General features: G+C 46.6%; 1 protein-coding gene across 6 annotated transcripts in view; it reads left to right on the forward strand.

Moving 5' to 3' along the window:
• Positions 1 to 219: 219 nt before the first annotated feature.
• Alg5 (ALG5, dolichyl-phosphate beta-glucosyltransferase) overlaps positions 220 to 14,860 on the forward strand; it is a 17,982-nt gene continuing 3,341 nt past the window's right edge. Inside the window, exons 1-9 of one of the 6 annotated variants that reach the window (XM_026787308.1) lie at positions 220 to 295; positions 3,159 to 3,330; positions 3,640 to 3,686; positions 4,724 to 4,792; positions 5,385 to 5,477; positions 7,554 to 7,667; positions 8,052 to 8,111; positions 12,704 to 12,855; positions 14,713 to 14,798. In XM_026787308.1, coding sequence (XP_026643109.1) covers positions 3,192 to 3,330; positions 3,640 to 3,686; positions 4,724 to 4,792; positions 5,385 to 5,477; positions 7,554 to 7,667; positions 8,052 to 8,111; positions 12,704 to 12,855; positions 14,713 to 14,798 — 760 coding nt within the window. In that variant the 5' untranslated portion in view covers positions 220 to 295; positions 3,159 to 3,191. The other 5 variants (XM_005343982.2, XM_026787740.1, XM_013348021.2 and 2 more) reach the window with 5 other exon arrangements.

Below are 14,860 nucleotides of genomic sequence, written 5' to 3' on the forward strand. Positions count from 1 at the left end.
GCACTCGGGTCCCCGCCGCAGCCACGCGCCACACCCGCGCCTCCTGTGCGCACCGCCACTCACTTGAACTCGGCCGCCGTCGTCGCGCCCGCACCGCGCCTGCGCAGCCCGCCGCGCCTGCGCCCTTCCCTCTGCAGGCGTCTCCGGCGCAGGCGACTGGGAGGAGTCCTGGTGGAGAAGCTGCTCCTCCCGTGGAGGCTGCTGTGCTTCCTGGCACGGGGCGTGAACTGCAGCTCCGGGGAGCCCGGGCGTCCCACGAGCGCCTGCTTAGGACCAGGCCTGATGGGGAGGCCGGGTCGGTACGGTCACAACCGCAGTTGACGCCAGCCCCGGGGTCCCACGTCTGGCCTGTGCGCACGTGCGCGCACACACACACACACACACACACACACATTCACGCACGCGCACGCGCGCGCGAAATTAACCGGAGAGAATCTAAAGCAGCCAGGCACCCTTAGATGACTGCGCTGCAGGGCACGGGTGTGAGGCTGGCAGCGCTGTCAGTTCGCACAAGACCAGTGCATTGCACTCCGGGACCGGCCTGCAATCCTCAGTGGAGCCGCGCGAGGGCGCTACGGGTGTCGCCGGGTTCCTGCAGTGGCGGGACGTGGCCGTGTGGTGGCGCTGCGGGCGGCGGCCTTGGGCCGGGAAGGCCTCTCCTGTGGGGCGGGGCTGGATGGGGCGCGGCGTCGCTCTGCGCTTCCGCAATTGTGGAGCTGCGGGATGTCTGCGCTGCTGCTGCAGCTGGCGGGGCTCGGCGTGGCGCTTGCGGCCACCGTGCTCATTTTGGTGAGATCGTGGTGGAGTTCCGGGCTCCGGGCTTCCCCTCCGCACTTCCCACTCGTTTTCGGGTCTCTTGAATCAAGATCCCCTGAAATCCTTGACCCTTTTTTGCCCCTTTGGACCTTGTCTAAGTGACCCGTCTCCACCCAGCTTCTGGTCCCTGCTCCCGGACCCCCGCCTATCCAGCCTATCATCCCTCAGCCTTCATCTTGGACCTTCAGTTGCTGCAATTCGGAGCTTTCTGGTGTGCCATGTGCCAGGAAGAGAGCAGTGGACCCAGCAGACTAGGGTCGGTGGGTGAGCGAGAAACAGGCCCAGACCTCGTCTTGTTTTCTGCTAGGGGTCGTTTTGTCCCAGAATCAAGTACCTTAGCATTTTCTTTGCCATTCTTCTAGAAACGATGCTGACCCTTGCTGGTATGTAAGTAGAAAAGGGCAGATTCGCCAACAACTCTGCCACAGTTTCCAGAGCCTGCCACTCATTCAGTAAACGGAGATTTTAAAAAGCTTCCTTGGTATTAAGACCAGGTGGCTAGACAGTTGGCCAGGAAGGCCTCTGTCGCCTTGCCATGCACGCACATTCATAGTCTAGGAATGGTGTGGCCTGGTGACTTTGTCGCTGTGTGTCTGGGTGAGTGAGCCAGGAGCCCTTTCTTGCTAAAACGCCTTCTTTAAAGACTTGGAACAAACCTGGATTTTGTCGGCACAGTTCTGAGTTGAGGCTACCTTGCCTTGTGTCAGTGTCATTGATCTAGATGAGTGTGTGCACGGTGAGGTTGTGTGCACTATTAGATGTCCCTGGCTTGAAGTAGTAGAGGGGCCCTTTATTGTACAGCGTCGTGCTGTGTGTTGGGCTTGGGGTGTAGTGCGCTGGATCTTCAAACTCATCGTCCGTCTATCTGCCCGCAGTCATTCCTTCTCCCAGTTTTTAAAAATCATTTAAGAACAAATCCAAATAACATTTCAGCCCTAAATCATCTGCATTTATTTCTGTCGGGATCCCTTTTTAAAAACCATGGCTGCAGTCAGGTAATTTGAACTGTCTTTTAAAACCTAACTAGTTTTTCTGTAGTTCCCAATAGCCTGTCCATTTCAGTTCTCCGAGTTTGCCAGTGTGGGTTTAACAGGCTGCCTCCCCAAGCACCTTTAATTTTGTCTGCCTTCCAAATTTCCTGTAGGAGTTGAGCATTTAATTAAATGCACGTGTGAGTCTTTTTTTCAGACGGGTTCGTGGGGGTTTTGTTTGTTTTTTTTATGAAAAGTCCTCAGGTTCTCAGTCACCTGAAACACCTTTTACATCCGGAGACTCAAGTCTTTAAGACACTGAGACCTTTCCCTGGTGTCTTAAAACGATGGCCAGCTTTTATTCTTGTATTTTTACAGACTCCGGTGTCTGTACATGTTTCTAGCCACTGCAGGGATTACTCTTGATGCTACCGTCCTTCTTCCCAGGCCTGAGAGGCAAGCACTTCAAGTGGCCCACCTGCCCCTTTCCCTGAAGCCCTCCTGAGTACAGATCTGTTTTGCTTTCTGTCTGCTTTGCTGTGTTAACATAAACCTTCCCACCCCAGATCTGGGTTAATTGTTTTCTTAGGAGCATTGGTTGCTTTCTTGAAAACCTCACAACCTAGACAATAGAGTGGACAGCCAGACTCCTTTCATTTTTTAAAGGATTGTATTTTATGTTTTTTTAAGTGTGCATGTGTGTGTGTACAAGCACATGAATGCAGAAACCAGAGGCATTGGGTCCCCGGAGCTGTACTTACAAGCAATTAGTTGTGAGTCACCACATGGGTGCTAGGAACTGAACTGGGTCCTCTGCAGGAGCATCCAGTACTCTTAACTGTTTCAACCCCAGGAGCCTGCAAGTCTTATATGTTACTCCAAAAGATGCTGTTCTCAGTTGGAATTTAGAATAAATATCAGAATGCATTCTTAAGCACTATAGTCCCTGCTGTGTAGCCCAATAGGCTGACACAGTTTGGTCCTTCCGTGGTCAACTGCCAGATGGATTTGTCCACCACATACATGCTCCAGGCAGGATATGGTAGTGGGCTGGACTTCCTGTATTGACTTCTGGATCTGGTGTACAGGCCCTGGGGAATGAGAGGTGGATCAAGGCCTCCTAAAACATTTAGCACATTACTATGGGGTCAAGGACAGTCGTCAGTTCATAAGGGGTTAATTAAGGCCTGGCTGCCAAGTAACAGCATAATCACCTCCAGAGTCAAACCTGAGACTCCAGAGTCTCCCAAACAGCAACAAAAATAAATAAATAAATGTAATAAAAATTTTTAAATTGTGCGAATAGTGATGTTTTAGCAAAGCAAACATTAAAAGAGATCAATGTAACCCACTTTTCACATCTCCCTATAGGTATCTGTCATTGCATTTATAACGGCTACAAAAATGCCACCACATCACCAACATGAAGAAGAGAAATTCTTCCTTAATGCCAAAGGCCAGAAGGAAACTTTACCCAGCATCTGGGACTCACCTACCAAACAGCTATCTGTTGTTGTGCCTTCCTACAACGAAGAGAAACGGTGTAAGTTCTACTTGAGTTCATTCCCTAGTGGGTCCTTTGGGGAGAAAAGAAATCCTGCAGTGTTTGCCCTCAGAGAGGAGGGCACTGTTGGCAGCTGTGACTGGGAAGAGGGGAAGTGAGGTGGCAGGACTGAAGCTTTCTAGAGAAGTCCTGTGGTGAGAACAAGGGACATTCTGGGTGAGGATAGACTGAGTGACATCCCTGAGGGTCTTGGTAGATGACAGGCATGACTTCCTATGTGAATAAAGTATGCTGGGTTTGCTAACTCATTTTCAAAAACAATGTATAAAATATTTTTTTTTCCTTTAGTGCCCGTGATGATGGATGAAGCCCTGAACTACCTAGAAAAGAGACAGGTATCACTTCTCTTTCAATGTCACATCTCTGGTTAGAACTGAAGCAGGTCAACAGTTGTAGACCCCAGCTAGGTGCACTGTGGGAGGCAAGCCCAGCATGCAGCATGCTACCTCCAGAAGGAGACAAACCAGGGAGCTGCCATTTCTCCGGTGTCCGCTCCCCCTCCTAATTGTCTCTTGCTTGGTGATGTAGATTATGTACCAGTGAATGCGGCCAGGCTCACTTCTGTGACGTCCATGCGTGTGCAGTATTCACGTACAGAGATCCATTGGGGCCCTTATAACACAATCTGTAGAAGTTTGCTTTTCAAATGAGTGCATATTCATTATGCGATATGAGATTACAGCCTTAAAATTTTAAATAACTAACCACACAAAAAGAAAATATTGTAGTACAGCCTTTCCTCGGAAACAGTCACCAATATTGGGCTTCCTAACTTCTCAACATACATGCAGAATGCAGATCCTCAAATATCCTAGGCAGGCATGCTACAGGGGCTGTGTCCCCAACACTAAAAGATGTCTTTTTGTATTCAGAAGCACAGCTGTTGCTTAAATTATGACTTCGTTAGGACTGGGAAGACGTCTTGGTGGGTAATGGCTCTTGCTGTGCCAGCCTGATGACCTGTGTTCAGTTCCTGGGAAGCCACAGTGGGAGGAGAGGACCAACTGAAAGTTGTCCTCTGACCTCCATGCATGTGAATGCCCACGTGTGTGTGTATTGTGTATATAATATCAAAATAAATTTGAATAAAAATGGTTTTTAAATTGCAGTTTATAGGCTGCCAAGGTGGTTCATAGGGTAAAGACCCTGCAGCCAAGTCTGGCCATCTGATTTTGCTACCTGTGTCTCACATGGTAGAAGAGAGTGGACCCATACAAGTTGTCCTCTGTCCTCTGTATATGCACCGGGTCATACCCACCACACACGTATGCACACACACACAAATGTGAAAACATTTAAAATACTGTTATAACTTTATTAATCTCTATCATAGTTTTGCCAAATTATGATTTGTTATTTTTGGTTTGTGCAGAAGCAGGACCCTATGTTCACTTACGAGGTGATAGTAGTTGATGATGGCAGTCAAGACCAGACGTCACAGGTAAGTGTGTGTGCTTTAGAACGGCTGGTCGGTGGGAAACTTGGAGCCGTTTAGGACTTACGGCCTATTTCAGCTTGCTGGGGAACCCAGAGCTGTGCTCGTTACTTCCTGTCCCATGTTCACCTAAGGGTTCATCACTGCAGGGAAGTCACAGAGGCAGGAGCTGGAGTCAGCTGGTCACATGACATCCATCCACAGTTGGGGGCAGAGAGAAGCAAGCGTACCCACACTGCCTGCTTGCTTGCTAACTTTGTTCAGTCACACAGTGTTTGGTGCCACAGTGGGCTGCATGTTCCACTCTCAATTAACACTCAAGACAATCCCCCACGGAAATGCCAAAGGCCAAGCTGTCTAAGGAAGTATGAGCTGCAGTGGTAGTGTCTGTGTGACTTGTGGGATCTGAGTTATTGCTCTTCTTTGTGTTTTATTAATTATGTGTGCCCTGACTGACAGGTGGAAGTGTTTCTGTTTGTGGGGCACAATGCGGGATTTCAGTACATGCATTTGACATGTTCTGATCACATCAGGGTAACTCACATTCTGACATCACTTCCCCAAGCTAACTGTATTCTGACGTCTATATCATCAACAGGTCGCTTTAAAATACTGCCAGAAATATGGAAGTGACAAAGTGCGAGTGATAACGCTGGTTCAGAACCGTGGGAAAGGTGGTGCTGTACGGATGGTAATAATTTACAGTTTTGTTTAAAATATAAGGCATAGATAGAGAACCTCCTTTTCAGCATATAATACCACATATCCAATAGCAGGAGCTGAAGTGAAGATATCAAGAACTTTAATAATTCCATTGATTTGATGAAGTCTGACTTTCATATGCTGTCTGTAATGTACTAGATGATACAAAAAACGTTGTGTTTGTATAGAGTGTCCTGTAGTCTTTGCAGAGGCCAGAGTGTCCCTGCTCACACAAGGACAGCACATACTTGTGTGTTGCACTTTCCCTTGTGAAGGCACAGCAGAGCCTGGTAGCGTGAAGTCAGGTGACTCCTGGGTCAGTTGATGTGGAGCGCTGTGCAGCAGGAGAGACAATCGTCCACACAGTGGAGTGAAGAGCAGAGGAGATTCAAGGCCCAAGCCAGAGCAGGGTGTTTCTTGTCAAGGCCTGTCAGGTAGAAAACAATTTAAACTATAGAAAGGACCAAAACCCAGTACATGTGAAAGCAAATCCAGATAACACTCTGAGGTGACTAGTGGTTTGTATTTTCTCCAGAAAGAAGCCCCGAGCAAGCAGGCCAGACTCTCATAGCTCTCCTGGTTGTCAGCAGAGGCCCTGGCTCTCACCTTTCCCTTCCTTTTCCTCAGGAACACAGAAGACTCCTAGGGACGTTGATTCATTTCATTCATGTACTTGTTTGTTTATTTATTCCTTTTGTTGTTTAAAATAAAACATTAAACCTAGGGAAATGGCTCAGCAGTTAAGAGCACTGACTGTTGTTGCCGAGGACTCAGGTTTGGTCCCAGGTCCTCACCTGTGATTCTAGTTCCTGGGATCCTGTATCCCCTTCTGGCTTCTGCACGTACGGTCTGTGTACTGTGCATATACAGTGCTTGCAGGAAAAGCACTCACACACATAAATTAAATTAAATCTTTTTAAAGATCACTAGCACGTGTTGAGGAAAATATGTTTCATCAGACGTTTTCATACATGGAAATTATGTAAATTAATCAAGTCACCCCACAGTGTCCCCTCTTGGCCTCCTCACAGTGTTCCCTGGGTGTCTTTAGACTTAACCCAGAGTCAGACTTGAGAAAAGTCATCCGTCCTCACCCAGTGTCGTGTTGTCTAGGGTTAGATTATTCACACAGTGGTGCTGACAAGAGAAAGGGGGGTACACGGCAGATGCCCACAGTCAGTGGAGGTGAGTCTGAGGGAGACGGAGGTATGCTGAGGGGGGGCCAGCCCTAGCACAGGGGCAGTGATGAGAGTTCTGTCCGCAGTCAGCATGAGTGCTGACCAAGTGCTGCGTCACTCCGGCACACCGCAGAAATTAATTTCCTTGTAAATATATGCACGGCTAGTCATGGTTTGTACCAATGGCCAACCTGATTTACCAAGTGTCAGTTGCCCCAACGAACAGTAAGAAGTTAGTGACACCACCTTTGCCCTGCTCAGCCACTATTTTAAAATACTTATGGCACCATAATAAAGAAAATTCACTTTCACCGTGCCCTTCTCAAGAATATGAGGCTTCAGACTGGAAATCCTCCTGCTGCCTCCTCCTGAGTGGGGATTACAGATGCACTCAGAGCATGTGTGTTATTTCTGTCTGGGGACAGTTCTTTACGTGTGCATGAGTTGCCTCAAGTCATGTGACACTGACCCCCTAACATGGCACATAGATGTGTGAGGTGTGTCCTGCTTTCTGTGCCAGTGCTGAGGACTCGTTCCCTCCAAGTTGACTGCATTCAGACTGACAGTTCCAGGGTATTAGAGGCGGAGCGTGAAATGTTTGCAACAGTGGCAGGAGATACATGTGGCCATCCTGGCTGCATAGCTATGAACTTTGGCCTCCTTCTGCCGTATTATACCCAATAGCCCTGATTGCTCTTCGGGCTGAGGAGGGAGGGGGACTTGATTGGGTGAGGGGGAGGGAAATGGGGGGCGGTGGCGGGGAAGAGACGGAAATCTTTAATAAATAAATTAATTAATTAATTAAAAAAAAAAGAATGAGCTGAGATGCCATGGAGTTTGAACTTAGTTCTAAGCAACTTTCTTTCTCCTGGTATTTGTGAATTCAGGGTGTGTTCAGTTCTCGAGGAGAGAAGATCCTCATGGCGGATGCTGATGGAGCCACAAAATTTCCAGATGTTGAAAAACTAGAAAAGGGGCTGAGTGATCTCCGGCCGTGGCCTGTGAGTATAAGAATTCACTGCATGGGAAGATCAGGTGCACAGGGCTCAAAAGCGAAGTCAGAATTACTAAAGTTCAACTTTCTTTTTGTTTAGAGACAGGTTCTCACTGTGTAGATCAGGCTGGCCTTGAACTCACAGAGATCCACCTCTATCTGCCTCCCAAGTGCTGGGATTAAGGGTGTGTGCCATCACACCAAACAGAATCCTAATCAGTACAACTAGCTGTCTCCAGGCTGTGCATATGCTTCACCCTCAGTAGACTTTACAAATATTAGTGTTGTTTTTCAAAGTGTTCCTAAAGGTGAGACCTTTGCATTGAAGATGAGTGCATTCATATGTGATCCTTAAATATTAAAGAAAATTATGGTGTTGCTTTTACCTTAGGATCAAATGGCCATCGCCTGTGGGTCTCGAGCTCATTTGGAGAAAGAATCAATTGCTCAGGTGAGGCTTTCCCAAGCTGCCACAGATTAACAGTAGCTTGTTAACCCTTAACCCCATTTTACACATACAAGCACATCTAATAAGAAATGGGTTCCTGTGTTTTCTCTCAAAATTTCTCTTCCCTTCAACCTCACTGGAATTCATGCAAGATTAGCGTAAGTACACAGGATGGGCTAGGCTCTACCTCAGGATATAAGCACTCTTAGGATTGTATCTAAGATACAGAGGGCATCACTCGGACAAGGCAGACTTTTCTAAACAGAAATTTCTTTTTTAAATTGTGTGTGTGTGTATGTGTATGTGTGTGGAGGTATACAAAATATTCTAAAGTATGAAAAAACATCCAAACTCTGAAATTTTGCTAGTCCCAAGTAATTTCTATTTCAAGTATATTTCGAGTTTTGTTCAGAGTTTAAATATTTCTTGTTTCTTGTCTGTAAAAAAAGTCATTTAACTGACAATTGTCAGACTCACGCCAGTTCCTTTTACATGTCACCAAAGACTGCAGGCTGCTCTTTTGTAGGTCACACCTAAAAAGCTAGAGCAACTCAAAGGCTAGGAATTTCAGTGAGGAGGTATGTGTGTGTGTGTTTTAGAGGTCACAGTCAGGGTTTTCCACTTAAAATTGGAGATCCTGGGTGTCAAGTCCAGTAGCCACCGTGTTTGCAGGGGTTCATCACCGAGAATAAAGAGCCAGTGTCAGTCTGTGGCCTGGGGAGGGACTTATAGCACGTAAGAGGAGGACAGCCCATCACTCTGAGTCAGCCTCAGGATGAGACCCTGGCCTGCCTTTTCAGCAGGTCATAGGTTACATTGTGCACATTATTTCTAGAACTATTAAAATAAATATCTCCCCTCTGTGATTCTGTAATTTGGTAGGAGGAGAGTTTAAACTCTACCAGGACACAAGCAGCAGGGTTCTCTGGGAAGCAGAGAGACAGCTCCTGAAGCTGGAAGGGGACTCGAACATGAGTTTCCCTAGACACTCGTTTTTTTTAGAAATAAACTTTTATAAGATACTTACGTTTTTATTTTATGTATATGGCCATTCTGCCCGTGTGTTGTGTGTCTGTGTACTGCATGCATGACTGGCTCTGACAAAGGAGGACACTGGATTCCTAAAGCTGGAGTTACAGATGTCTGTGAGCCACAGTGTGGTGCTGGGAAACCAACCCAAGACTGCTGCAAAAACAGCCAGTGCTCTTAACCACTGAGCCATCTCTCTGGCTCCAAAATAATTGATTTTTAATATCTATTTAATATTTTATGTCCCATGCAGTTCTCATTAGTGTTTGAAAATGTTAATCTGTTAAGCATGGAGAATATCACTATTCTAGACATTTATTACAGAAAGCTGAAAGAGAGGCAAGTTGAACTTGATTAACATCTTTATACTTGGGAGAAAGAAAGGAAAAAGAATGTGTCCAGGAGGGGTAGCACCTTGCTGAGGTAGTGAGGTCCAGAATTCAGCAAAGGGGAATGTGACTGTGTCCCAGGAGGACACTGACCCCAGCCAGCAGACTGACTGCAGACTGTCATGAGTGTGTGGAGTTTGCTTTGTGTGGCCTGAGCATGATGCTGAGAACACAGCAGAATTATCTCCGCAAACACAGCAAAAGTTGCTTTGCAGATGAAAACAGGTTGACATTAATAATTTAAAGAAATCTGAGTAAATTTTCCCCTTTAAAACTACGAAGCTTAGGGCTAGAGTTGGCTCAGTGGTTACGAGCACTGGGTTCAGTTCCCAGCCCCCACATGGTGGCTGATAGCCGTCTACAGCTCCTGTTTCAGGAAGTCCAGCACATTTTTCTGGAACTGTATGTGCATATGCGGTACAGACGTACTTGCAGACAAAGCACTTATACACATAAAATTAAATCTTTTTTTTAAATTTGTTTTAATATGAAGCACTACAGGCCAGGGCTAATCTGTTTGGTGAAGGAAACTAAAGAATGAGAAATGAAGAATCAGGAACCACTGGAGTCATCAGGAGGAGAGAGGTGGCCTCTGCATGCTGCTGGGCTGTGTGTTTTGGGTTAACCCTTTGTTTCCTGCAGTACTGAGGCTCAAAGCCAGGGCCTTGTGTTCTCTAGGCCAGTGCTTCACCACTGAGTTGTATCCTCAGCCCTTTGGTTTTATTTTTAAGGATGTAAATTCTCTTGACTTAAAACTTCCGTTCGTGAAGCCTGGCTCAGTGGGGCTCCCAGCACTCTGGAGGCTGACTAGGACTCTCCCAGGTCTACATATTTATAGCGACTTGTTCTGTATCCATTTCTTCACCTCTCAACCTAGTGGTTGATTCAGGGCTTCTGGCCCTTCTTGCAGAGAGGACCGCCTGATCCACTCACTGGCAAGGAGAGGTTGCCTGCTGCTCGTGACTGCCACCTAGTGGGACTGCTGTCCAGATCATTAGCTACTCCTGCCTTAGGAAAAGCTGTTTCCAGGAGGCATCTAGTTGAGTGACAGCATGGCTAATCTGTTTGGTGAAGGAAACTAAAGAGTGAGAAATGAAGAATCAGGAACCACTGGAGTTTTTATTTATTTTATTTCTCCTCCTACACCACACATAACATAAGCCATGGGGACCAGTCCGAGCACAGTGGAAAAAAAATCATCAGAGAATTAGGGCGCCAAATAGCAGGCTGAGTGCTGAGTGGCTTACGAACAGCATCTGGATGCTGCTTTTCTGTGTTTTACTGCATCCTCAGCATCATTCCATCTGTTGCTGCTCCCCCAGAAGGCAGGTGAGGCGCAGATAGAATGCTTTAGGTTCTTTGTGGGTGTCTTTGGAGTTTATCATTTAGAAGCACTCAGGAGTGGAATCCTTTGGCATTTGTTTGATGCCTTTAGTTTTTAAAGAAATTATCAGTAAGCTTTATATTTCTCCTTCTTCCTGCACTGTATAGACCTTAGGGTTACTGTTATTAATTCTGAGGCAGTATCGTTCCTAATACTAAATATCCATTTCATAAATTAGACTCTCTTTCTTTCTTTCTTTCTTTCTTTCTTTCTTTCTTTCTTTCTTTCTTTCTTTCTTTTCCCTTTTTTGCCTCTGTGTAACAGCCCTAGCTGTCCTGGAACTCCCTCTGTAGACCAAGCTGGCCTCAAACTCAAAGAGATCTGCCTGCTTCTGCCTCCTGAGTGCTGGGATTAAAGGCGTGCGCCACCACTGCCCAGCTTAAACTCTATCTCTTTGTTAACTTCATCTACTGAAGTCTGTCTCATAATATATTTTAGGTATCTTCTAATTTTTAAGTTAAGTTGCAAAAATTAAAGCAAGATTTTCTTTGTGGTTTATCTAGATTATTTTGCTTTTTTCTTTATTTTTTATTTTATATGTATGTATGTTTTGCTTACATGTATATGAACCATACATGTGAAGTAACTTTGGAGGCAGGAAGAGGGCATCAGAGGCCCTGGAACTGCTGGAAACTGAGCCCAGGTCTTCCACAAGAGCAGCCAGTGCTCTTGCCTGCTGAGTCATCTCTGTCCCTATTATGCTTTCACGTGTGTTAGAAATCAGATAAATTAGGCTGGCACACACTTTTCATCCCACACTCAGGAGGCAGAGGCAGGCCGATCTCCAAGTTTGAAGCCAGCTTGGACTATGGAGAGAGTTCTAGGACAGCCAGAGCTACATAGAGAAAAGCTGTCTCAGAAAACAAAGCAAACACATTAGACTTTTCTTGTGAATACCTCACCTTCTGTTTAATAAAAGCTGCATTCTAAAATACGACAAAGCCCTGTTACCACCAAGCAAAACATGGGAATGTTTTCCATGCTCACGCAAATCACATTGAAAACTGTTCAAGCAGAAGTTTACATGTGTGTTTTCCACCTTGAATTTTCATTTTCCTATCTTTCAGTTTCTGTTTGTCCCTTTCCTTATCATAGTTGCCCTTTGAGGAGATTAGTCAGTCCTCCTGTACTTATTGGAAGTATTTTAAGTGGAAGACACTGAGCAGGCAGATGTGAGCTTCCCAAAGTGTGTTAAGATGAGATTTCCCCGCCCTCACGTGCTCAGAGAGGTAAGAGCCACTGCATCAGAACATGATTGGTGACCGAGGACTTTACAGTTTTCATAGACAGGGGGCTTTGATATCCCTTCCCGCCCAGTCACAGTGCAGCTGTGCTTGAGAGGAAAGCTGTCAGTCAGCCTTCCGTATGAAACCGTTACTGAGTTCCTGTTACTCTCCGGCCAAGCACATGGCTCACAGCTTTGACATAATTCTATTTTACTCTCCTACTAACTCTGTAAAGTGGACGCCACTCCGCTCTAATTTACTCAAGACCAGCTTGCTCTCAGCCTCGGAGGCAGGGCTCAACTCTGCTCAGAGGACACCTTTCTTTTGTATTTGTTTTTACCCTGATGGTTAAGAACAAAAGCAGATAGGTCAATGCAGAGCTGGCCCCTCAGGTCCTGAACTTCTGCTCTTACCAGGCCCCAGAAAACATAACTTCTCCCATGATGCTCTGCTCTTGAAGCAGCACCCCTCTCACAATGCCTCCAACACCTGCTGTCTAGACTGGAGCCCCCCCCCCCCAGTGTCTCCCAGAATGGAAAAATGATTTCTCTTTTGCCCTTGTTTTAGCGTTCTTACTTCCGTACTCTGCTTATGTATGGATTCCACTTCCTGGTGTGGTTCCTTTGTGTCAAAGGAATCAGGGACACGCAGTGCGGGTTCAAATTACTGACCCGAGAAGCAGCAGCCCGGACCTTCTCATCTCTGCACATCGAACGATGGTAGGTTTCTGACTGGAATGTCTCATGCTTGCCTTCCTATCTGGCATCCAGATGATAGGATATAGCCCTGTTGTCTCATCTGGATATGATGAATATCCAGATGTAGCCAGATTGGCACATATGTTATATGTTCACCTAACACCGGCAGTGTCAGCCATGTGGCTAGAATTCACCCTTAAGCCTCCCTCTGCCCCTCATGATCCTTTCCAGTTGACAGGTCTCTCTCTTCAGCCTGGCTCTTTGCTGAGTTCTCTCCTGCCATCTTCAAACCTAGCCTTTTCCACTTCTTTCCTCTCTTGTGTTCATCCTTTCCTTGGCTCATCTGCCTTCAAACCCCATTCATTGACCCTGTCTGTGCAGCCCTGTTTGCTCCGTCCACAGCCTTTTATTGAAAGAGTGCCCTATGTTTGCTGCCTTCATCTCCCCATCTTGTCCCTCTCCTACCTTACATACTTGTCATTCCTGTCCCCTGAACTAGCCCTGACAATGGTTCAGCCCCTGCATGTGTCCAGCTGCGGCCACAGCCTGTTAGCTTCTCTCCACCCCCACCACCTCGCAGCCCAAGGGATCTTTGTAATCACAGTCACACGTCTGCTTCGAATCCTGCAGTGGCTTCCCGCGACCTGTGTCCCGTCTGTCCCAGCCATGCGCTGGTACAGTCATCACGCCTGTTCTCACTCCCTGGGGTCATTCCTTCAGTCTGATGTCTCTCCTCCAAGCACAGGCTCTTGAGGGGCTACGAATGTCACTTAGTTTGAAGAGTGCTTGCGTGCATGAGGCTCTGGGCTCCAGCTCCAGCTCCAGCGAGGAAGAAAGTTCTAGAAGGGAAGGAATCCTTTCTGACTTGACTCACTAATCTCCTCTGCTACAAAAAGTGCTTCATTGCCCGGGGATACTGCTGATAACACTCATCCTTGCTGAGCGTTAATTGAAGGTTCTCTGTAACTTGTTCCTGATTGGTAGCCATGATTATGTAAGATAAGCCCATGTTCGATGTCTCTGCCTTGTTTGTGGATCTGTTTCTGAAGATTGGTCATCCTCCCTAGAAATAGGTTTCAGATAAACTCCCCAAAATTCTCTTAAACTAGAGTCAAAATTTAAATTATTGTGTGTGTGTGTTTAAAGTCTTTAATTTCCTCCATTAAAATGGGTGGAGTGTCAAATAGGTGGTCTTCGGGTCCAGGTGTCTGTGTTTGCTCCGTGGTCAGCATCCCATGCTAATCATTCTTGGTTCTCAGAGGCTTACCCAGCATTCCCAGCTCCAGCTGCGGTGTTGCTTTCTTGATGAAAATAGTGCATCTGAAGATGTGCTTCTGTGTCAGAGGAAGGACCCAAGCTAGACATGGCTGCATTCGTGCATTGGGACAGCGTAACCCTGTGGGTGTGCCTGTCACTACAGCCTTCCAGACTAGGGAGGCTTCAGTAGCTGCCAGGGCCCACTCTATCCAAGACAGGACAGGGAAGGGACAGCCAGGGCTGAGAGGAGAACATGGAGAAGCAGCTCCAAGTGACCAGAGTGGCCCTAACAGGAGCCTGACAGTTCTCTATGCTAGCTGGGGAAGGCTGAGAGAGAAAGCGTCCTTCTTGCAAACTCCTAGCGTTAAAGTGTGTCTGCTGAGCACACAAGGCAGACTTCATCTGAGGGTTTCTGAGCTGTGGCTGAGGTTCAGCTTTTCTCATTTAAATGTTACATATCTTATTCTCCTTGAAGCTTTCGATCCACTCGGTGTCCACTTATTTGACCCTCTGTGGGCCTGGCCTTCAGTTTTATGTAGAAGTTTCACAACTGCCCTGCTAGACATCTGATTGATGCCCCACTTGTCCTTTCTAAAATAAACAATATATTTTCTATTTCAGGGCATTTGATGTAGAACTGCTATACATAGCACAATTTCTTAAAATTCCAATAGCGGAAGTCGCCGTCAACTGGACTGAAATTGAGGGTGAGTGAACTGTTTCTTTACAGCTGGTCCTTAGCTGGGCAGTGCAGTTTCTGAGAGAGTCT

Source organism: Microtus ochrogaster, chromosome 1 (assembly GCF_000317375.1).
Source record: "Microtus ochrogaster isolate Prairie Vole_2 chromosome 1, MicOch1.0, whole genome shotgun sequence".
Taxonomy (NCBI): domain Eukaryota; kingdom Metazoa; phylum Chordata; class Mammalia; order Rodentia; family Cricetidae; genus Microtus; species Microtus ochrogaster.